Here is a 24,588-nt window from a genome sequence, read left to right as displayed (position 1 = left end):
ATCTGGACTTTTATGAACTGATGCTGAGTGAAGTAAGCAGAACCACAAGAACAGTGTACACAGTAACAACAAGATTGTGTAATGATCAACTGTGATGGACTTGGCTCTTCTCATCAATGCAATGATTGAAGGCAATTTTACTAGACTTGGGATCAAAAATACCAGTTGTATCCAGAGAGCGAACTGTGGAAATTGAATATGGATCAAAGCATAGTATTTTTACTTTTTTGTTTGTTTTATTTCTTGGGGTTTTTTCACTTTGGTCTGATTTTTCTTGCACAGTATGACAAATATGGAAATGTTTTTAAAAGGATTGCACATATTTAATCTATATCATATTGTTTACTGTCTTGGGGAGGAAGAAGGTAAGAGAGGAAGGAAAAAACTATTTGGAAGTTACAAAAATGAGTGTTGAAAACTATCTTTACATGTATTTGGAAAAATAAAATGCTATTCAAATTTTTTAAAAATCCAGTTCTAGAATCTTTTCCTTCCCTTCCTACCGAGAAGGCAAACAATAAGATAGATATTATACATGTGAAGTCATACAAAACATATTTCTATATTAGCCATGTTACAAAAAAACTCAAGAAAAATAAAGTGAAAAAAATTATGCTTCAATCTGCATTCAGAGTTCATCAGTTCACTCTTTGGAAAGATGAATAGTTCTTCATCATGAGTTCTTTTGAAATGTCTTGGACCACTATATTGATCAGAGTAGCAAAGACTTTCATAATTGATTATTGTTACAAAAATGTTGTTACTATGTACAGTATTCTTCTGGTTCTCCTCAGTTCACTCTGCAACAATTTACATAAATATTTCCAGATTTTTCTGAGCATCCCTCCCCATCCTGCTACTGCCTCATTTCTTATAGAACAATAGTATTCCATTACACTAATATGCCCCAATTTGTTCAGCCATTCACCAATTAATGGCCAGTCCTTCAACTTCAACTTCCAATTCCATGAGAATTAAAAAAAAACATTTAGCTTGAAAAAAGAGAAAACTTAAACAGGGATGGCGACCAACATCTTCAAATATTTAAATTTAAAGGGATTATATGTGTTTGCTTGATCCTCAAAGTCACAACTTACAAGTAGTGTGCTGAAGCTAAGAGGACACAGATTTCAAAAGTTGGTTGGATGGAAAAGAATCCTAATAATTCAAGCTGCCCAGAAGTGGAATAGGTTTTTGTTTATGAGAACAAAGTCTCCATCATGGGTGGTCTTCGATCAGAGGATGGATGATACCATATTGGAGATGTATTAGAGGACATATTAAGTGAGCTATAGGTTGGTAACTTGGATGATATCTAAAGTTTTATCCACTTCTGAAATAGTGGGATTCTGGAAGATCCAAGTACATAGTTAGCTGGATAGCAAGAGGAAAAAGTTCAAATTGGCAAGCAGTTATGATCTAGAAGGAATGGCAATATTGCAATGTTGCAAATTCCAATTTGTGAAGTCATGCAAAACATTATTTCAATATTAGCTATGTTGCCAAAAAACCAAACCAAACCAAAACAACAACAACAAAACAACAACCAAAAAAACACAAGAAAAATAAAGTGAAAAAAATGCTTCAACCTCCATTCAGAGTTCATCAGTTATTTCTCTAGAAAGATGGATAGAATTTTGAATTGTTTTGATTCACTGTATTGATCAGAAGAGCTAAGTCTTTCACAATTGATTATTGGGAAACTCAAGTCCTTAAAAGAACTTGGGGACAGAAAACTAGTCTTATTAGTCCTGGAAAATTATCCAAATACAGATACTAAGGCATAGAGCAGTGTGCTAAGGGGTTAGGAATAATGACTTGACTGATCATTTCATTAAAATAGGATACTTCACGGTAAGGAACTCTTCTCCTAATTTTACTTTCTGTATACCTTATACCTTAGAAATAAGGCAACTTGGTGGCACAGTAGATAGAGCACTGAGTCTGGAGTCAGGAAGAACTGAATTCAAATCCAGCCTCATATACTTATTAGCAGTTGGACCCTTAGTAAAGCAATAATTTCTGCTTAAATTTCCATAACTGTTAAATGGTGATAATAGTGGACTTTAATTGTCAGGTTGTTATGAGGATAAAATGAGATAATATTTGTAAAGTGCTTAGCACAATGCCTGGCACATAGGTTCTATATAAATATTAGCTATTATTGTTATTTTTATTATAAAGATGTCTTAGGGCTTTGAGGTTAAATGACTTGTCCAGGGTCATTCAGCAGTTACATGTCAGTAGTCACATTAGAACTCAATCCTCTTGCTTTTCAACACAGCTCTTCAATCCACTATGCCAAAATGTTGGAATCCTTACAAAGTGCTAATTTAGCATGGTACTTAGCAAATCCTCTAGCTCAGTAATGTATTTAAGCACTCATTGGAGTTCACACATTTGGGAGATTTCAGGATTTAATATGAGATATCCAAATTCACACCTCCCTTAATCCCTCCCTCAGAGAAGGAGTCAACCTTTGGGAGATCATATATATAGAAGCTCTTAGAGCTTCAAGTCAGTTCAGTTCGGAACATTGCTAAGAATCAGAGAGCAGCACTCTGGGAGATACAGAAGCCCACAAGCCCTCTCTCTCGGAGAGGAGCATTCTGGGAGGAAGCCCACAAACCCACTCTCGGAGGTGAAGTCAGATTCATTCCAACTTTCACCTTGGTACTGGCTGGAGATATTTGGAAGAAGAAAAGCCAAAACTGGCAGAGGCAAAAGATTAGCAGCAAGAGTTCTTGGAACCAAGCAGAGAGATAGGTCTCTAAGAAAACTAACCGGGCTATTTTGGAGGAAGCAATAAAAGATCTGAACTTTTAACACCTGGCTACATTTGTAGTGATTATTATTTTTAACTGAAACTAAGGCTGCCTCCAGAAAACCTCCCCAAGAAACCTGCTCAGAGAGAACCATTATATTTTAAAGAAAAAGAACACCACACCAAAAGGCCTCTTTTGTTAAAAAGAGGCACAGAAAATGTTCAGGGTCACACAACTAATAAGTATTGCAGGCAGAATCTGGACTAAAGTCTTCCTGGATTCCTTTACTGCTCCATAGCCAATGTATCACCTTGTTACTTACTAATTGAAGTAGTTATAGATATAATTAATTACTCTTAGGCCCTAAAGTAAAGGTTTCTTCTTACCACCCAACTCTCTCTTTCAGTTTAACAAAATGAACTCTAAAATTCCACTGATGAAGGCTGAAAAGGCAAAAAAAAAAAAAAAATTGAAACAAAAAGTTCAATAGAATCAGGAACTCTTGATTATAATCCTGTAACTGCCACCAACTAATTATACCAAATGTACATTGAACCCTATAATCTCTTTGAGCCTTAGTTTCTTCATCTGTAACATGGGGACCAAGCATGCTTTCTGCTCTATTGTTGTTACAATCAAATGAAGTATTACACCCAAAAGAGTGAAGAAGAAAGCCCCTAAACTAATAAAGGGTCATCATTTTTCCTACTGCTCTATATTTTGTTAGATTATAAACTTCCCGTAGACAAGAGATATACCTTGTTAAACATTATACCCCACACAATGTCTAGCACATAGTGTCTTTGAAAAAGCAAGTATTTAGTACAGGCATAATTCATTTTATTGTACTTTGCTTTATTGTGCTTCTCAGATAACTGCATTTTTTTCTAAGTTGAAGGTTTATGGCAAGCCAGCATCAATTAAGTCTATCAGTGCCATTTTTCCAATAACATGTGCTTATCTCATGTCTCTATGTCACATTTTGGTAATTCTCACAATATTTCAAACTATTTCACTATAATTATACCTATTATGTTGATCTGTGATCAGAGATCTTTGATGTTACTATTATAATTATTTTGGGAACAAACCACATCCATGTAAGACATTGAACTTAATGTTGTGTGTTCTGACTGCTCTATCAGCCAGCCATTCTCATCTCTCCCCTTTTTCTCAGATCTCCCTATTCCCTCAGACACAACAATATTGAAATCAGGCTAGTTAATAATCCTACAATAGCCACTAAGTGATCAAGGGAAAGGAAGAGTCAATCGATGTGGCAACGTCATTGTTTGTCTCATTTTTTAAAATTGCCACAGCCACCCCAACCTTTAGCAACTACCATCCTGATCTGTCAGCAGCCATCAACATCAAGGCAAGGCTCTCCACCAGTAAAAGGATTATGGTGACTCACTGAAGGTTTGTTTGATGGTTAGAATTTTTTTTTAGCAATAAGGAATTTTTAAATTAAAATAAGTAGTTTTTTTTGTTGTTTTGAAGATGATATTGCAATTTTTATTTGACACAGACAGAGGATCCAAGGATTTATCCCTCCCTCTTTGGGGGCTGTGAGAAGTTAGGGAAACACAGGACAGCCAACTCCAGAGCCCTCTCCTGAATGAGTCCCTCCTAATTTTCCTTGGCCTTTTTTTTGCCACCGTGTCCAAGTTGTTTTCACTCTCTTAGCTTCAAGAGGGTCATAGCTTGTACAGAGACTTTCCTCCTGGGTACCCAGAGAAGCTCAGTGGCTAAGGGCTCATCATGCCTTTCTCCCCATAGGTAGATCTTTTTCTTCTCTGTTCAGTCTGTACTTGGGTACAAAAGAGAGAATTGAGTGTCTGATTTGGAAAACCATAAACAGCTTTGTCCTTCACTTTCTGGCTTTCTTGCGGCTTGGAATCTGCACAATGGTCAGTAATGTCAGAAGGAACATGAACTTTTCAGGAGGGCCTTGGGAACACCATAAGCCAAGTGGGTCTTGACATAATACTAGTGCATACTCAGTAGCTACAGTATAGTATAAATATAACTTTCTCTTTTTTTAATAAAGTTTTTTATTTTCAAAACATATGCACAGATAATTTGACAACATTGACCCTTGCATAGCCTTGTGTTTCAGATTTTCTCCTCCTTCCTCCCATCCCCTCCCCTAGATGGCAAGCAATTCAATACATTTAAACATGTTCAAATATATGTTAAATCCAATATGTATAAACATAATTATACAATTCTTTTGCTGCATAAGAGAAATCAGATCAAAAAAAGGAAATTAAGTGAGTAAAGAAACAAAATGCAAATGAACAACAACAAAAAAATGAGAATGCTATGTTGTAGTCCACATTCAGTTCCTACAGTCCTTTCTCTGGGTGTAGGTGGCTCTCTTCATCACAAGATCATTGAAACTAGCATCACTCATCTAATTTAAACATAACTTTTATATGCACTAGAAAATAAAACAATTTTCATGACTCACTTCGTTGTGATATTTGCTTTATTGCAATGGTCTGGAACAGAATTCACAAAATTTTGGAGGTATGCTTGTAAATGTTAAATTGAGTGACATTTTAGGGGGGGTAGATCAGGAGCTCCCCAAAGGTAGAGATTGTATTCTTCTTCTTTCTTCATCATTTTGCACTGTGCTGACATGAAATTCTGCCATCCAATGTGAAGAGAACACCTAAATCCATAAATATTTTAGTCTTATGTTGGCCATCCTTGGAAATTAAAATAAGGAAATGTTGGCCACCAGGGGGCTCTCATTTTTCAACCCAAGCCAAGATTCTGAAGGTCACAGAAGTAAAACATCTATATCTGCAACATTCAGTCAAAAAATAAATACTGGCCTAAGTGCCCAGGGCAGAAGTTCACATGTATAACAAATGTTTATTGAGTATCTACTATGTATGATGTCCTGTCCTAGGCCCTATGGGGGATAGGAAGATGAATGAAACATAGAATCATAGATTTAGAACCAGAAGAGGCTTTAGAGGTCATTGAGTGGGACTTATTTTACAGATGCAGTCTGAGGTCCAGAAAGATTTGCCTAAGATCACACAGATAGCATTTGATAGAACCATAGTCTGAATTCTAAAGAAACACAGTGGAAAGTTTGGGAGATAAGGTGCTAAGGGAAGGGTACAAACACACACACATATACACACACTCACAATATATAAGTAGACCTAAAGAAATCTGGTCTAAAAGAAAGCAATAGACCTCTAGCTTGACATTTATTAGACCTTTCCGCCTTTTATTTAATTTTTATTGAAATCTGTATCTAGAGCAAGAGGAACATGGAATGGACGGAAGGAGAATGTTCTCTGTGCAGTTAGGAATTAGTTTTCTCTTTGAATTCAAAATCAATCAGCCTACCAACCATCAAGTCTTTACTAAGGAGTACCAACTCTTGGGGCAGCTAGGTGGGGCAGTGGATAGAGCACCAGCCCTTAAGTCAGGAGGACCTGAGTTCAAATTTGACCTCAGACACTTAACACTTCCTAGCTGTGTGACCCTGGACAAGTCACTTCACCCCAATTGCCTCAGAAAAAAAAAAAAAAAAAAAAAAAAAGAGTACCAATTCTGTAATAATAATAAATAAATTTATAAAGCACCTACCTATGTACTACCCTATACTAAGCACTTTAACAATTATTATCTCATTTGATCCTCACAACAACCCTGAAAAATAGATACTATTATAATCTCCATTTTATTTTGGGAAAACTGAGGCACTTTTTTTTTAAAGTATCTGAGGTCACATTCCAATTCAGAACTTCTTGAATTCATTATCCACAACTCAATCCAGCTGCCTATGTCCTCAGCCCTGTCTGTTTGTGTTCCGTTCTCAGTAGAGGTAAAAGTGAAGCACAAACCAGATGGGACAGTTACTGCGAAGTATCCAGGGTGGCACAGAGTGAAGTGTTCTGAGAATTCAAAGACTGGAAAGATGAAAAGTCTGACTGGAAAGTCAGGGAGGGTTTCAAAATAAGGTGAGTATGGCCCTTGAAGTCTGAGTAAGTCTTGGGATAGCAGAAAGGAGAATATTCTGAAAGCTCTGGCAATCAGGGACTGAAAACAAGAGCTCAGAAGTGGTAGGTAAGAACAGAATTCTGAAAGATATGGAAGGGGATCATGCAAGTTTTGTGGGCCAGAGAGAATTTGTGTAGGCTGCTGATGACAAGAATCAATTTCAAAAATAGCACTGAGCTCAGACTAAGTCCTGATTCATAACTGGAACTCCCCACTTGGAGACAGCTCTATGCAAATGAAACCCACAGCAGATTCTGCTCATCCACAAGTTCAGGGAGGGGAAGGTTTGTGGTTGATAGTGGCTAAAACTACTTTAGTCTAGGACTGAAGACATTTTATTTCAGTATATTTAAGGTGAACAACCACAAGAAGCTGTCAGAGTTTACATAATAATCGTTTATATCTGTATAATGGCTTCTAATTACAAAATATATCCATAATCCTATTTGGCATTGGAGTTTGAGGACCGACCTCTTTTAAATCTCACCTCCTGTCATTTACTACTTCTCTGACTTTGGCCAAATCATTCTTTGGGTCTGAATTTCCTTATCTTATAGTAAGGATCAAAAGAGATGGTATTTGTAAAGTTAAAGAAAAATTAACATAGAACCTGAGGCAGCTGGATGATGAAGAGTTCCAGTCTGAAGTAAGGAAAACTCATCTTCCTGAGTTCAAATCCAGCCTCAGATACTTTACCGGCTGTGTGACCCTGGCCAAGTCACTTCATTCTGTTTGCCTCATTTTCCTCATCTGTAAAATGATTTGAAGAAGGAAAAGGCAAACCAGTCCAGTTTTGTCAAGAAAAAAAAATCTCCAATGGGGTTACAAAATTGGTCATTACTGAAAAAACAATCAAACAATAATAACTAACATAAATCCTGGCATATAGTAGATACTTAAAAAATGTTCACAACAAGTCAGAGTAAGATAAGGTAGAGATTTATTATTATCTTTTTTTTTTTTTGAGACTAGATTTCCCTTTTTCATTTAGGCTGAAAGTTCCAATCCTACTCTGATTAGCATGGAATTGTGACCTGCTTGATTTTCTGATTAGGGCTGGTTCATCTTTCCTATTCTCAAAAGCTTCCTATAAAAACAACAACAACAACAAAACAACCAAAAACCCCAAAACTATTGAATTTAGTTTGCATAGCCAATTGATTTAACTCACTGCAGTTCAAAACTCCTGAACTCAAAGCGATCCTTTAGTCCCCATCTCTCTAGAAGCAGATTACAGGTATGTTCCCCTGCCCTCAGTTTGTTATATCTCTTTTAAGGATGAGGAAACTGAGGCCCAGAAGAAGACTCCCATTATAAAATTACATACAGATCTGGATTCTACCTGAGAGTTGCCTAATTCCCAGTGTAGTGGGACCCTTCTGAGCTTTATCCTACAGGTGTGTGTGTGTGGGGGGGGGAATTCTCCTTCCTTATGGTAAACTCTATACAAATCAGAGGCTAAACATTCATAAATCCACTAGGAAGAACTAAGTCAGGATGCCATGTTCCAGAACAATAGAAATAACTTAGGGCAGGCCTGTTTTAATTTTGTTCTTTGACCCCCCTGTATGATTTGGTCCCTTGGTCCCTAGCCTGGGACCATATGTTGCTGGGGAGACTGATGAAAGTTGGTCAGAGGAGACCAGAGGACTTAACCTTCTGGGCCTCATTTCTTAATCTGAAAAAATGAGGCAGATGAAACAACTTTGAAGGACTTAAAAGTGCTTAATAAATATAATGACCAACCATGATTTCAGAGAGCTTACAATTAAAAGCATAGGTACCCACCATCACCTTTCAGAGAGGGGATTCAGGGGAAGAATGAAACATCTTTTTTCTGGATTGGTCAGTGAAGGAATTTATTTTGCTTGAGCATGTATATTTGTTACAAGGCCCTTGTTTTTATTTTTTCTTTTTCCCATGGTGGGGTATGGGGCTGTGGGAGTAGGAGGCAGGAAAGAGAGAAAAAAAAATTTTATTAATTAAAAAAAATGAATTTCTTTAAATGAGGAGGTTGGATTAGATGGTGTCTGAAATCTCTTCTGACTATATACAAATCTACGATCCTGTGCAAAGGTGGAGTATGAAATAATGTTGAAGTGTATATAGCTCATTATTTACTACAATGTAGGAGAAGGAATAAACATTATCTAATGACTTCTATATATTACAATATTGTGCTAAGTGCTTTTTATAAAAATTACCTCATTTGATCCTCACAATAATTTTGTGAGGTAGGTGCTATTATCCCTATTTTACAGATGAGGAAACTGAGTCAAATAGGGTTAAGTCATTTGCCCAGGGTCACACAACTACTAAGTATTTAAGATTATATGTGAATTCAGGAAGACGAGTCTTACCAACATCGGGCCCAAAAGCTATCTGTTGGGCCACCAGCTAGATGGTAATAGGAAACAGAGATGCACTTGAAGTTTTTGACCAAGGGAAATATCACGAGTTGTGACAGTAGGTACAGAGAGGAAGATATAGATATGAGAAACTTCTTTTTTAAAAAAATATTTTTTATAAAAGAGATATCAAAGAGAAAATCTGTGTGACTTGGTAACTGACCAAAAAATTATGCATGAGGACAGGTTTAGGAAGAGGAACTGAGCAAGGAGAAATGATTTCTAAGTGGTCACAATGCTCCATGTGACAAGGAAACATTAAAAGACATATTTTAGACATTGATTTATTGAGCTTTTTAAAATATACATTTTCTGAATCTAAGAACAGAAAGCTGGGCAAAGATTATTCTTCTACATGTCTTCACCTCACATCTACAAATACAAATGTTTCTATTCTGAGGAAGTCTTTCATTCTATCACCCACTGCACATATTTAGCATCTATTATTTGCAAAGCATTATGGGTAATCCAAAGAGGAATACTTCATAAGCCCTGCCTTCAAGGAATGTTATAGTCCAGTTAAGATACCAAAAAGTAACTGCAATGCCATTGGAAGCTGGCAATTTCCATCTGAGGCATGAAATGCTATGAAAATTTAGAAGAAGGAAAGGGAGAGTCTCACCAAGCCCTTCCCCAATGGTTATTTCTTATAACCTTGGTATACCTACAATGCATAGGAGTAATAACCAGGGAGTAAAAACAAAATTGGTCCTCCTTAAAATTCATCTTTTCATTGATCCCTTCCTAGATCATGGTTTCAGAAGCACTCACAGAATCCCCTCAAAACCCATAATGAAATCATCGGTGTTACAGGTACTCCACTCCCTCTTAAATGTGACTCCCTTAGTAGGTTGACGATAAACTTTTCTTTTTGTATCCTTAGCACTTAGCACAGTGCCTAATAATTTTTTTTCACTCATTCATTCATTCAACACAACTAATGTGAACACACCTGCTCCTGTAAACCTATAACATGGTTGTTCACTTCTCTCCCATCCCCCTCTCAAAAAAGAGACCAAAAAAGAAAATGAAAACAATAGTTAACAATTGACATTTTTATAGTCTTAATAACTCAGGGTCCTAGGGAATACAGACCCTATTGACTTTTCCCAGCAACGTCTACTTGAAGTTATTAAATAAAATCCCATGTATGGTATAGGCCACCTACATAAATCCAGTGAAAGCTAGCTTTGAAGAACTCCTTCTAATTGAATCTACTCAGTGATTTTTTTTTAAGGCATAAGCCCAATAGTCCAATTACACAGGCTCCAGCTGCAAGGGTAAATAAATTCCATTTCCCAGCAAAACAAAACAAAGCCAAACCTTTGTTACTTACTGACAGTCGGAAAATGTTGGCTTGTAGTAAAATGAGGGCATTTTCGATTCATACTTGGCTCTTCCTGCGTGATTTCCATTGCAGGCCATAAACTGCCAAAGAAAGAAAACAACATACATTTATGAAACTTTGCATCCTGTCCTTTTCTCATTTCTACTGTGCAGTAATGAAATTTTTAAAAAAGAAAATAAAAATGTTCTGGCCCATAGACCACATTGTCTACCGTTTTATAAACCTAATAAAAGGGTGGGGGCAGGAGTACTCTCATACTGCAGAGATTCCCAAAGGCAGACTTTAAATTGTATGGCCTGGGTAGGGCAGTCAGGCAGTTAATTAAAAACCAGTCAGTATTTATTAAGTGCTTACTATATGCCAGTCAATGTTTGAAACACTGAATATACAAAAAGAAGACAAAACAGTCCCTATCCTTAAGAAACTTACATGTTGATTAATGTGGAAATATTCTTAATATGGTTGTACATGTATAATTATATAAAATTGCTTGCCATTTGAGGGAGGAGAGAGGAAAGATAGAGAGGGAGAAAAAAATTGGAATTCAAAGTCTTATCAAAGTAAATGTTGAAAACTATCTTTACATGTAATTGGAAAAAATATTAAGGGGGAAAAATAAAGTTTACATGTTCATGAGGTGAGGATGGGGAAGAGACATATTTATGTATATGTATATATCCATATCCATATAATGAAGTATCTACAAAATATATACAAAGTATATATCTGGAAGCAGAACTAATTGCTGAATTCAGTGTGAGTATTTGTATCTTGGGGCAGCTAGGAAGCACAGACAGAGAACTGGGTTTGGAACCACAAAGATTATTTTCATGTTCATAGTTGGCCTCAGACACTAACTGTGTGACACTGGGTAAATCATTAATTCTGTTTGCCTCAGTTTCCTCATCTGTAAAATGAGCTGGAGAAGGAAATGACAATCCGCTTGCAGTGTCTCTGCTAAGAAAAGTCTCAAATGGAATCATGGAGTATAAGAAATGACTGAAAAAATGCCTTAACAACACATATACCTGTGAAACCCACAAACACAAACTAGAGCCAATTTTCTTGCTAACTGTCTAGAGTTAAGAAAGTGATAAATAAAATAGTAATAATAATAATGGAGATTAAACTTCAAAGGGTGTCATACAGTTCTGGGTTTTAAACATTTACCAAAAAAAACCCTGGATGGAAAAGCAGCAACAAAGATAAAGAGCAGAGTCAAATGTGGAAGCTGACAGCCATCAGAAATCATTAGCCACTGGTTAGGTTTCTCTTCAAGGAGTTTCAAAATAAAAGAATTAATTGTATAATGAATATACTCACACACATAAATACATACATATGACTTTCTTCTCGTGAGGATACACTCTCTATATAAATATACACATATATGCCAATCATATATACAATATGCATATATACACATACATTATATGACTCTCTTCCCCCATGTATGGGGATACATACACTAACTCTACATATATAAAAAGAAAATCCCCATTCATATATACAATGTATATATATATATATATATATATATATATATATATATATATATACACATATATGACTCTTTCCCCCCCAGTTATGGGGATACATATGTATACTTTATATATATTGAGAAAAATTTCATTCACACACGTATACATACACACATATACATATATGCACACACATATGACTCTTCCCCCCCTTTTTAGTGCTATACATATATATACTCTACATATATAGAGAAAATCCCATTCACCTACACAATATGTACATAAGTACATATATACATATTATCTATATCTATATCTATATGACTTTTCCCCCATTTATGAGGATACACAATACAATTTCTACAATATATAAAATCCCATTCAAGCACATGTATATATAACCATATACATACATATATGTACACACATTTGTGTGTATATTTTCCTTCATTTATGGGAATATACACTTATACACAGAGAGATATACCTATTTATAGGGGAAAGAATCATATATAAGTGTATATATAAATATATATCTATATATGAATGGAATTTTATATACACATGGAGCATGTGTATATATGTGTAAAAATATATACTATATATAGAGAGAGATTCCTTTGATTTGTGGACCATAATTAAGATTTTATGATAAATTCCATCTGATTAACCATTATGATTTTGTTCAAAGAATTTCTGGTTTTCAGATAGCACTGAGTTAATGGGCTAGAAGCAGTCTCAAGAGGCAGTTCATCATTTCCATAACCTTGCTTCCATGCTATACCAGTACCAACTTCCATGAGGATTATGGTGCATACAATGGGAAAGAGTGTCTATTTAGGCTCTGTAGAAATGAAGTTTCCACAATTACTACAATAAAATGCATAATCTGCTGACCGCCCCCAAGTTTGAACAAGTAAACCAATAAACAACTGTTGAATACTCGTATGCTCAAGATCCTGTGTTAGGACCACTGTGTACCTGTTTTGACAACACACAAGAACTACTGTGACCTTGTGTATAGGGATCTGGTTTTAAAGTCAGCCAGATTTGGGTTCAAGTCTTGTCACTCCAGCATTCTCACTATATGACCCTGGGCAAGTCACTTTAACTCTCCTTGTTCTAAGCAACTCTATAATTCTAAAGTGCCTGGGAAGTGCTGATCTACATTGGGAGAGAGGGTCTCCTTATGTCTGAATTTTCCTGTCTTTATATAGTCCTTATTCTTACCTTATGTACCCAAATGCAAATTCATGTTATAAACTATTCTAAACCCATTGAGAAGTCCTATAAAATCATCTAGCCAAACTTGTAGCTATGGGGTGTGTATGGGAAATATGCTTTTGGAAGAATGTTTATTTCCTCTACAAGGTTTCATTTGGCAATAAAGATGGAATCTGACTATAATATCAAGGTTGTAGATGCCAGACATACTCATTCACACATTTTATGTGCCTAAAAATTCAGGTGGATTAGTAGATAATGTGCTGGACCTGAAAAGTGAGTGTTTAAATTTGTTTTCAGTCACTTAGTAGCTGGCTGTGTGAACCTGGTGAAGTCCTTGTAACAATAATGTTTACCTCTCAGGGTTCTTGTGAGGATCAAATGAGATGATATTTGTAAAGTTCTTTGCAAAACACAATAGTGCTACATAAATAGTAGCAACTGATATTGTTACATTTGTTATTATTTTGACATGCTTACTAAACGAGCTAGAGGGAGGTAGGTGGTTCAGAGGATAGAGTATCAGGACTGGACTGGAATTAGGAAAATGTGAGTTTAAATCTGGCCCTAGACACTTACTAGCTGTGTGTCCCTGGGCAAGTCACTTAACTCTGTTTGCCATAGTTTCCTCATCTGTAAAATGAGCTGGAGAAAGAAATGGCAAACCACTCTATCTTTGTCAAGAAAACTCCATATGGAAAGTGCCATCCATATCCAGATAGAGAACTGTGGAAAATGAATGCTGATTAAAGCATAATAATTTCATTTTTGTTTTTGTTTGTTTATTTTTTATTGTGATTTTTTCTTTTGATTTGATTTTTCTTGTGCAGCATGATGAATGTGGAAATATGTTTAGAAGAACTGCATGTTTAAACCTATATGGGATTGCTAGCTCTCTTGGGGAAGGAAGAGGGAAGGAAAGAGGAAGAAAGAATATTTTGGAATATAAGATTTTGCAAAGGTGAATGTTGAAAACTATCTTTGCATGTATCTGAAAATATAAAATATGATTAAATAAAAGAAAACTCCATATGAAGTCATGAAGAGTTGGTTATGACTGAAAGGACTGGACAACAACTAAATTAATAGATTACAGGAATGCCAAAGCAGATTACTGAATTATAAACTTCATGAGGTTCAGGGACCTTGTCATAACTAAACTTTGTGTTCCAGCAGCAAGCAAAGTTCCTAATGCATTTTTGCCTATGTGAACAGAATTATTTCCTGAATGTCAAAGAATCATTCTGCTACTATTTTTTGTCTTGCTTTAATGCCCTGAAACAAGCTATCCTACTTCTTGATTCCTCCAATAGAAATGGTACATGAGCTATTCCACTTCCTAACTCTTTTGCTAGAAATAGCACACAGGTTATCCCAATTTCTAATCCTTTCAAAAGAGTGGGCAGTATCCACAAGGGTATCCACTTTCCAATTCCTCCAATAGTAATGACACATAAGCTACACCACTTCCTAACTTCTTCAGTGAACACCACACACAAACCATCATTTTTCCTTCTCTAGTTTTCAGAACTGGCCGTAGGTAGTTATACTGTGCTTGAGTAACTGGTTATCAAGTATCCAAAATAGACTACCTTTAACAACAGAAATAATATTGTTAGCATCTATCACTGAACATTACAATCTTCCAACCTAGAACCTTAGGGTACTCTTTATTGATCAGGTGGACCAGTTCAGCAGACATCACAGTGATGAGTCTTTTCCAGGGCCTCCATTTTTTATATCTTTTTAGGATGGATGAAATATGGGGGGGGGGGAACTGAAAAAATTTACTTTTCCTCCAATCACTAGGTCTCCTGGCTTTCACATCCTTTTATTTTGCATTGCAGGACCGAAAGTAGAATTCTTAAGATCCTTCCTGAAGCTCCCACAGTATTCAGCTCAGGACTTGATACAGATATGCTCAAGATGCTTGAGAAAAATGAGACCACAACTTCAGCCACCATCCTTTGCTCCCTATTTTCTGGCAATGTTCTTTATGTATTCTCTCCCCCTTACCCCAATTCTGCTTCCCCTCCATTTCTGGAACTATGACCCTATACAATTACACCAACTCTGCTGGATAGGGTATATCAATCTACTTCCTTACAGACCCATTCACAATTTCTATAATTTTTTTATATCAAAAGTTCTCTTCCTGGTTACCACTTCCTTTTGTATATTGTTTCCGCTCTTAGAATATAAGATCCTTGAAGGCAGGGACTACCTTTGCTTTTCTATTTGTATCTCCAGTATTTAGTACAATACTTGGCACATAGTAATTGATGAAGAAATGCTTTTCCTTCCTTCCTTCCTTCCTTCCTTCCTTCCTTTCTTCCTTCCTTCCTTCCTTCCTTCCTTCCTTCCTTCCTTCCTTCCTTCCTTCCATCTGTCCATCCATGAATCAATTTGTCCCTGCCAAAATGGGTCACCTGGTTTGATCTGCATTCAGATTTTCACCTCAGAATACCACACTAGGCATTCAACCTTTGTCTAGTTAGTAGTTGAGCCAGTCCTGAGACAAACAGGGACTCCAGTTGTGACTCTCCTCCACTCATTCCCTTTCAGAGCAGAACAAAACCAAATGGCATCCACAGTGATTAAATAGGTGAGATGTCTTTAGCATAAGTCTCTGTCTGATGTAAAGACTAGACTTTAGTCTATGTGGAGTTAAATGTAAATGTAAAACAATTTGTTTCTACAAGGCAGGAACTGTTTCCTTTTTGTCTTTGTATTCCCAGTACTTAATATTATATTTAGTACACTGGAGTTTGTATTTCTCCATTTGATTGTAAGCTCCTTGATGTCAGGCACTAGCTTTCTTTTTTCCTCTTTGCATCCCTAGTACTTAGCCAAGTATGTTGGATACAGTTAAGTGTTTAATAAGCTTACTGACTGTAACTAGCTGGTACTTAATAAATATTTATGAATTGAATAATGAGGAAAGTAAATAGTCTCAGAGTTCCCTTTTTAGCACTAAACTCTATGATTCTTGGGTCTTTTACATTTCAGAAATATGGTTGACCCTCATACAATGGGAAGAACCCTGATTTGATCTGAGTTCAAATCCTGACTTTGTTACTCACTAGGTAATGTTGGACAAATGGCTTGAAAATTCTTGAGCTTCAGATTTTCCATCTGGATAATGGAGATAATAAAAACATCTAGATGACAGAATTGTTATCAAACTCAAATGAGATAATGAAGGCAAAGTATTTTGTAAATTGAGTCATATTACTGTAAGTTGGTATCAGGAGTATGCCAGTAAAGGTATAAACAACTGGCTGATGGGGAAAGGGAGATGCATGGATAACAAACTTTTCGTTTTAATCCGCATCACTGACATTTCTTCATCACTTTCTTAAATCTAGACCATAGGTATCCAATATTTAGTCTAAATGTAGATGAGAAATATTTAACAAAATAAATAAAATATAACAAAATATAGATGATGCAAATTTGTGGTTTTCTAAGTCTATATGCAACCAATGAAATTCTTAATGTACAGTTTAGTAATCCCCATTTCTATCAGAATTTGATACTACTGGTCCAATTAAAAAATGATAAATCAAGTCCTCATTTGCTGTATTCGCTGATTTCCAAAATATTCACATTTACACTGAAGATTTAAGATTCTGAAGGCCAGTTCAGCTGGTTCTGGAATATCTGGAAATCAGTATTAGGAATATCTGGAAAACAAATGCTTTTCTGTACTTTATGGTTCAGGAGATTAGGGTACTCTTCACTAGGATAGGATTTAATTTAACTGGAGAAGCAGGAATGATTTTATCTGGAAGGATTCCAAATGATCCTTTATTGATCTAGAACAATTAACCTGGGCCAGAAATCTAAAAATCCAAAGGCATTTTACTGGGTCCTCTTTTTTCAGAGAGAGAGGTTAAAATAGAAGAGAGATTTTTGTTTGTTTTGTTTCCCTATGAGATAGTGTTTTCTAGTGTGGTTAGATTCTAGTGGTGAAGACAAAGAATGGAGGCTAAAGGGAATCTTAAATATCTGATGTTCTCTGTTCTCCACCCACCTCCTTGGGTTCTTCTCAAGGAAAATCAGTGAATAAGCACAATATTTTATTAAGTATCTACTATATTCCAGGCACTATGCTAGGCACTAGAGATGCAAATTCAAATGTAGTACAGGTTTTGTTCTCAAGAAGCTTACATTTTTCTAGGAAAGGTGATTGTTCACTGATACATAAATTAAGCAATTATTCAAAAATACAGTGATAGGAGTAAGAACAGCAGCACTAACAGCTGAGGAAATTGGAAAAGGTATATATATTTTTAGTTTTATTGTTATTTTTTCAATGATCAGTTAATTATTCATCTTTCTTCTATCTCTACCTACTCACTGGGGGAAAAAAAAGAAATGGGGGCACCTAGGTGACATAGTGGTTAGACACCAGCCCCAAAGTCAGGAGAACCTGAATTCAAATCTGGTCTCAAACATTTAACACTTCCTAGCTGTGTAACCCTGGGCAAGTCACTTACCCTAATTGCCTCAGGGGAAAAAAGAAGGAAGAAAGGAAGACAAGGAGGGAGGGAAGGAAGGAAGAAAGGAAGAAAGGAAAGAAGGAAGGAAGGAAAAAGGGAAGAAAGGAAGGAAGGAAGAAAAAAGGGAGGAAGGAAGAAAGAAAGAAAGGAGGAAAGAGGGGAGGAAGGAAAAGGAGGGAGGAAAAAAGAGAGGAAGGAAATAAGGGGGAAAGAGGAAGGACAGAAAGAAGGAAGGAAGGGAGGAAGGAAATAAGAGGGAGAGAGGAAGGTGAGAAAGAAGGAAGGGAAGGAAATAAGGGGGAAGGGGGGAAAGAAAGAAGGAAGGAGGAAAGAAATGAAGTTAGAAAGAAGAAAAAAAGACGGGAAGGAGGGAGGAAAGAAGGGACAGGGGAAGGAAAGGAAAAAAGAAAGGTGGGAGGGAGGGAGGAAAGAAAGAAGAGGTAGAGAAAGGAAAGGAAAAAAGGAAGGAGGGGAGAGAAAGGAAAAAGAGGAAGACAGGAAGAAAGAGAGAAAGGAAGGAAGGAAGAGGAGCAAAGAAAGAAAGAAAAAAGTCTTGCATCATATAAGCACAGTCAAATACATTCCCCCATTGGTCATGTCCAAAATATATTTGACTGTGCATAATTATTCTGCATATTAGTGCACCATTTCTCTATTATGAGATGGGACACATTTGGGAAAACTTAAAAGGGAGCACTTGAACTAAGTTGTGAAAGGAATTCAGGGTACATAGAAACAGAAGTGAAATGTGAGAGCATTTTAGGCATGAACACAGAAGTGGAAGATATCACAATGCTATGCATGGGAAACAGCAAGCCCCAAGTAGGCCATTTAAGGCCCCTGCCTCAACTCCAAAAACTCCAAAAAGAGCTCTGATACTTTGTATTAGTGTGCCTCCCAAAACCCACCCAGGACTTAGACAAGAAAGCAGACTTCATACCTCTATTTGTGCTTCATCCCAAGCATCTAAACGGACTGATTTCACTTTGCTGACATTGGGGATGTTGCGGTGTATTCCTGAGCAGCTCAGGCAGATGAATACTCCAAGGGTGTAGGAGGCCCAGTCAGGATCTAGAAAAGAAACAAAAAACAATAATAATAGTAATGATGATGATAAAATAATAGCTTTATATAGCGTTTCTAATGTATAAATTTTACTCTTATGTATAAGTATCATCTTTATAAATATCTTATTCTAAGCTTACAACAATCCTTGAAGACAGGTAAGAATTATCATTCTTTGTGCTATTATTATTCTATTGTATTATTCTTCTCATTTATACCTGAAGAAACTGAGGCAGATAGATCAACTCTAACTGTTGAACTAGTCATCAATCAGAATGGAAACAAAAGTAAGTATGGTATACTGAAAAGAGAATGAGATAATTAACCAGCAGACCTGGCATTTTTTGCAACAATTATTTGCTTGGTATTATTTGTTGTTGCAAAAACAACCAAAATAGAAGAAATGTAAAGTCCAACAGTGAGGGGAACAGTTAAACAAATTGTGCCACATTAATGCAACAAGGAGCAGCTAGATGGTGCACTGGATCTGGAGTCAGAAAAATTTGACTTCCTCAGTTCAAATCCAACTTCAACATTTCCTAGCTTTTGACTCTGGACAAGTCACTTCACCCTGTTTCCTTTATCCAATAAAATGAGCTGAAGAGGAAAATCACAAACCATTCCAATATCTTTGCCAAGAAAATTGGAGTCAGACATGAGTGAAATAGACTGACGGCAATAACAACCACCACACTATAATGTCATTAAGATTGAGGAAAATGAAGAAATTGAAAGAAATCTGGAAGACTTATGAAATGATGCAAAGAAAAAAAAGACAGCAGCAGAGTAAAAGTATACATACCAGCTGTAACCAGGAGAATGAATGAATGAACCAAGAAATTGAATGGCTGGTGACTGAAAAAATTATGACTGAATTTTCTGTGCTGAGATTCCCTTATTTCAATGCAACAGTTGCAATGCACATTTAGCTAGTTACATTGATGTTTACCCTTAAGTTTATAATAAATAATTTAAAAATATTGCCAACAATGTTGCTCATAACTCAAAACTTCTGCTAAGTGAATCATACTTCAAATGCAAAAGGGAAGCTGATGATTTAAAAGAATTCTATTGTGAATTCTTTTGTAAAATCAATAATCCTTTTATAAAGCTAGTCATCATTCTCTGAATTCATATTTAAGATAAATACAGGTGTTCATCCCTGGCATGCAATAGAGAAAATGGTGACTATAAGGATTATAGGATCATAGATTTAGAGCTGGAATGAGACCTCAGAGGCTGAAACCTAGCCTCTTGCTTTATGGATGATTAAAATAAGAGCATTTATATAGCACTTTAAGATTTGCAAAGCACCTTACAAATATTATTTCATCCTCACAACCACCCTGAGCTAGATGCTATTATAATCTCTATTTTACAGATAAAGAAACTAATGCAGATAGAAGGTGAATGATATGCTCAATAACACAATTAATAAGTATTCTGAGGCTGGATTTTAACTCAAGTCTTTGTGACCCCAGCATTCTATCTGCTTCTGAAGGAAGCCCAAAGAGGTTAAGTGATTTGCCTTTTATAAATCTTTTTGCAAAGATCCTTTGGGACAAATAACTGCTACTCCTAAATTCTTATTTTTGTGTAAATAAGTATTTCCATATATGAGGTTTGTTTAAAAGTTTTCTATATGTGAGACTGGTTTAAAGTGAGGTATGCCTACATTCCTATTGCCTCTACTTAATTTTAGTGCATTCACAGAGCATCTAACCTCAGGTCACTGCATCCACAAACAGGAAATAACCCATGTGCTTCATTGGACAGGTGAGCAAATGGAAGAAAACCTTTTACTTTCACCCATTTTGACTTTATCCTCTGTCCAAATCTACCCTCAAGGGCCTAGCCCTTAATGACTCAGACCCAAATCAGAGACTACTATAAAAAATGAACAGGACTCTTGGATTTTGTGTTCTCTCATGTTCTCACATGTCCATGTCACTCAGAGACTGCAATCACAACATATTCCACTCACAAGAATTAAATTAGGCTCATAGGTCAAATGAACAAATCTTTAATGGTCCTCAGGCACATGCCCAGCCCTGGGCTTTGGGCTATATAAGTTATAGAAGAATGAGTCACACAGTTTCATGCTTGGGTACATCATAAAAAATAATCTTGCTCAGAAGAGATAACCCTTCACCTGGTATGTTACCTAGCCCAGCTTCTTAAATTGTGGTTCACAACCCCATATGGGTTCTTATAACTGAATGTGGGATCACAAATTTATGATTCATTATCAGTAAATGTTTGATTTGTACACCTATTTTATATATCTATAGATCTGGGATTATATAGAAATTTCTTGGGTGAAAAGGGGTCATAAGTGGAAAAAGTTTAAAAAACCTGACCTAGTGGGTTATAATTTGGCTAGGCATAGAACTAGACTGTGTCTTCAGTTCCTTCCAATTCTTTTTTATACTATGATTTGGGTTTGGTGGCACAGGTGGACAGGACACAAAGTAAGACAGATAGGATCTCAGGATGAACAAAGACACAGGCAGGATCCTATGACCCTATGAATAAATATAACTTAACTTGGAATAGTAAGAAAACCAACCTGAATAAGAAAACAAAAGCAAATTTTCATAGGTACATATCTCTAGAATGAACTTGGAAGGCTATCTAATACAGATCTCTTAACTTAGAGATGAAGAAACAGACCCATGAGATGTGGCCAAGGTCACAAAGGTAATAAACATCAATAGTGGAGGGTAGGAGGTGATAAGAGTTAGAATGGGACTGGGTAGAAGGTCTTAAAAGTTGTGGTATATGATAGTGATGGAATACTATTGCACAATAAGAAATTATAAACTCATTGATTGGAGGAAAAACATGGATATATCTGCACAAAAGACTAGAGAGAATAAGCAGAACCAACATTGTATACAGTAACAGTTATAATGTTTTAAAAGTAACTTTGAGCAACTAAGTCATTTTAAGTTTTTGAAAAACTCTGGTTACAAAAGGCCTATGAAGGAAGATACTATCTGTACCTAGACAAAGAACTGAGAATAGAAATATGTATATAATTATTTCTCTCTCTCACACACACAAACACTTATACATACACATTGTGTGTTATACACACACACACAGATGTAGCCATCTCTGGGGAAGGGAAGGGAAGAAAAAGAGAGTTATACAAGAACTTCATTACATATTTAAGAAAAATAGTCATTCTACATAATAGCTTTACAAATCTCATATATAACCATCTTGTTTTTATTCTACTATGCTAAGGAAATGCAAGTTTTATTTCATAAATTAAAAAGAAAAGAAGAAAAATGGGAGGGAAAGCATGCTGTAAAGATTTCTGGACACTGTATCATGATTTCACACATTCTTGGCTCCCTTCTTCATCATCATCATTAACACAATGAAGGACTTATTATATGCCAGACACTGTGTTAAGTAACCCCATGTGTGGAATTTTCTTCCTCCTGGTCTCCCTGATTTCCTTCAAGCCTCAACTAAAATTCTACCTTCTAAATGAAGCCTTCCCCTGTCCACCTTGCCTCTAGTGCCTTCCTTCTGACATTATGGCTAATTTATCCTGTTGATATTCTGTCCATATATATTTATTTGCATACTATTTCTTTCATTAGAATGTAAGTTGCTTGAGGGCAGAGACTGAGTACTTGTTTTGTATCCTCAGTGATTAGCACAGTGCCTAGTATATTTCAATTGTTTTTCAGTCATGTCTAACACCATATAACTCCATTTAAGGTTTTCTTGGCAAGATACTGGAGTGATTTGCCATTTCCTTTTCTAGTTCATTTAACAGATGAAGAAACTGAGACAAATGGATTTAAATGAATTATCAGGATTACCCAGCTAGTAAGTGTCAGAGGCCAGATTTGAACTCAGAAAGATGAAGTTTCCTAGCTCCAGCCTGATACGATCTATATTCCACCTAGCTGCATGACCAGAATACAGTAAGTGCTAACTAAATGCATGCTTACTTGACTGGAGATACAAAAAAAGGCAAAAACAAGGTACCACATTGTAATGGAGGAAGACAATGATCAAACAATTTCATTTTTTTTCCCCCAGCAACCCTCTGGAAAGGTTCTATCTGCATTCCCTGCTTAATAAAAAAAAAAAAAAAAAATTGGCAACGGTGCTCCAAAATAAAACAGACCTTAGAAAAGAATATGTTATATATAAAAATATAAACTAACATATAATAATAAAAGAAAATAAGTTATCTACCGAGGGGTGTATTCCTTCCCTGACAGGCAATGTCTTGGAGCTGTCTCTCTCACTTAGCACACTCCCTATGCAATCTTCTTTCTAACAGAAATGTCATAATTTGTTTATTCTGTTCTAGTCATTATGCTAAACATTTACACTACACAAAATAGTCATTATTTATGAGGAGCCAAGAGCCTGTTCTCACTTTATTTATACATATTTAATGGATGGTTTGGATTGCAATTAACACCCAGGAATTATGGGAAGCAAGGATCTAGTAAAGGAGAAAAATGAAGGGTCAGCCACACCTGATCTATGCACAAGGGATATCTCCAACTTAGAGAGAGAATCCCTCCCCAAAGCTATTAGAGCAGCACCATTTGAGCAAATCTTGGGGTAAAGACTAATAAGGATTCTGTATTAATATCCCCCAAGCCCTGACACGCCACATTCTCACTTTTTATTTATATTCCCAGCCCCCAGTACAATGCCTGGCACACAGTGAAAGCTTAATAAATACTAGTTGATTGACTCATATTACTCCTGGATTTGAGTAGTAGAAAAGAATAGAAGCTGAGGAAGAAGGTATTAAGAAAAAATCACAATTATATTTCTGGTGCTTTACTTATAACAACATCATGAGATAATAAGTGGCAGTATTACTCTCCCTATTTCCCAGGTAAGGAAAGTGATACTCAGAAAAAACTAATAACTTCCCTATAGACATTAGCAGTACTGAGATCTGTATAGATACACTGTTTAACATAGTGCCTAACACTGAATAGGTGTTTAAGAAATACTTACTGATGGATTGCTTGAGAAGATCCTAGATTTAGATGTGGAAGAGATATAAGTATTTAATAAATGCTGTCTTGTACTCTCTCTCCCTTCCTTGCTCTTTCTCCCTCCCTATCTCTTTCTTCCTCTCTCCCTCCTTCCTTCTCTTGCTCTAGTCTTTCTCTCTCTCTCTCCTTTCTTCTCCCTGTCTCCTTTTTTGTTCTCTCTACATCTTCCTGTCTCTATCTCCATCTCTCTCTATTTTAGAAGTTATATATCCCAACCTTTCATTTTACTGATGAGGAAGTGAGTCACAGAAAAAAAAAGTAATTTGCCCACATTCACACAACTAATAAGTATCTGAGAGATTTGAATTTGAACCCAGGTCTTTCTGACTCCAAATCTGGCACTCTATTCATTGTATCACACTTCCTCACTAAGAGGAAGGGAGAAGATGAAAGGGGCAGTCCAGATGGCAATACTCCAGAGATGACTCTGCCCAGAAAGTGAGGAACAAAATATCAAAAAGAGGAACCAGGATTATCTTTCACTTTCCATTGTCCCTCCCACCCAACATCCACTCCAAGCTTGCTAGAATAACTAACCCATGTCTCATAATATCTAAAGCCCTGTCTAATGGAAGAGGCACTAGAGTTGATCCATGTGGTTGACGTCAAGAGGGAAGGTCTAAGTTCCAATGGTCTTGTGGTGAAGAGAACCATCTGCACCTAGAGACAGGACTATGGGAACACATCATAGTATTTTCATTCTTTTTGTTGT

The 24,588-nt window shown here is 36.2% G+C and overlaps 1 protein-coding gene across 1 annotated transcript in view; it reads right to left on the bottom strand.

Annotated features, from left to right (window-relative positions):
- ADAP1 (ArfGAP with dual PH domains 1) overlaps window positions 1-24,588 on the bottom strand; it is a 178,123-nt gene that overhangs the window by 116,690 nt on the left and 36,845 nt on the right. Inside the window, exons 2-3 of the mRNA XM_031941442.1 lie at window positions 18,701-18,831; window positions 10,539-10,630 (exon numbers count right to left, since the gene is read on the bottom strand). Coding sequence (XP_031797302.1) covers window positions 10,539-10,630; window positions 18,701-18,831 — 223 coding nt within the window. The remainder of the gene's footprint in view (window positions 1-10,538; window positions 10,631-18,700; window positions 18,832-24,588) is intronic.

The sequence above is a fragment of the Sarcophilus harrisii genome, chromosome 1, assembly GCF_902635505.1.
Source record: "Sarcophilus harrisii chromosome 1, mSarHar1.11, whole genome shotgun sequence".
NCBI lineage: Eukaryota > Metazoa > Chordata > Mammalia > Dasyuromorphia > Dasyuridae > Sarcophilus > Sarcophilus harrisii.
Note: the sequence above shows the minus strand (reverse complement) of the source record. Positions and strands in the feature narration are given on the sequence as shown.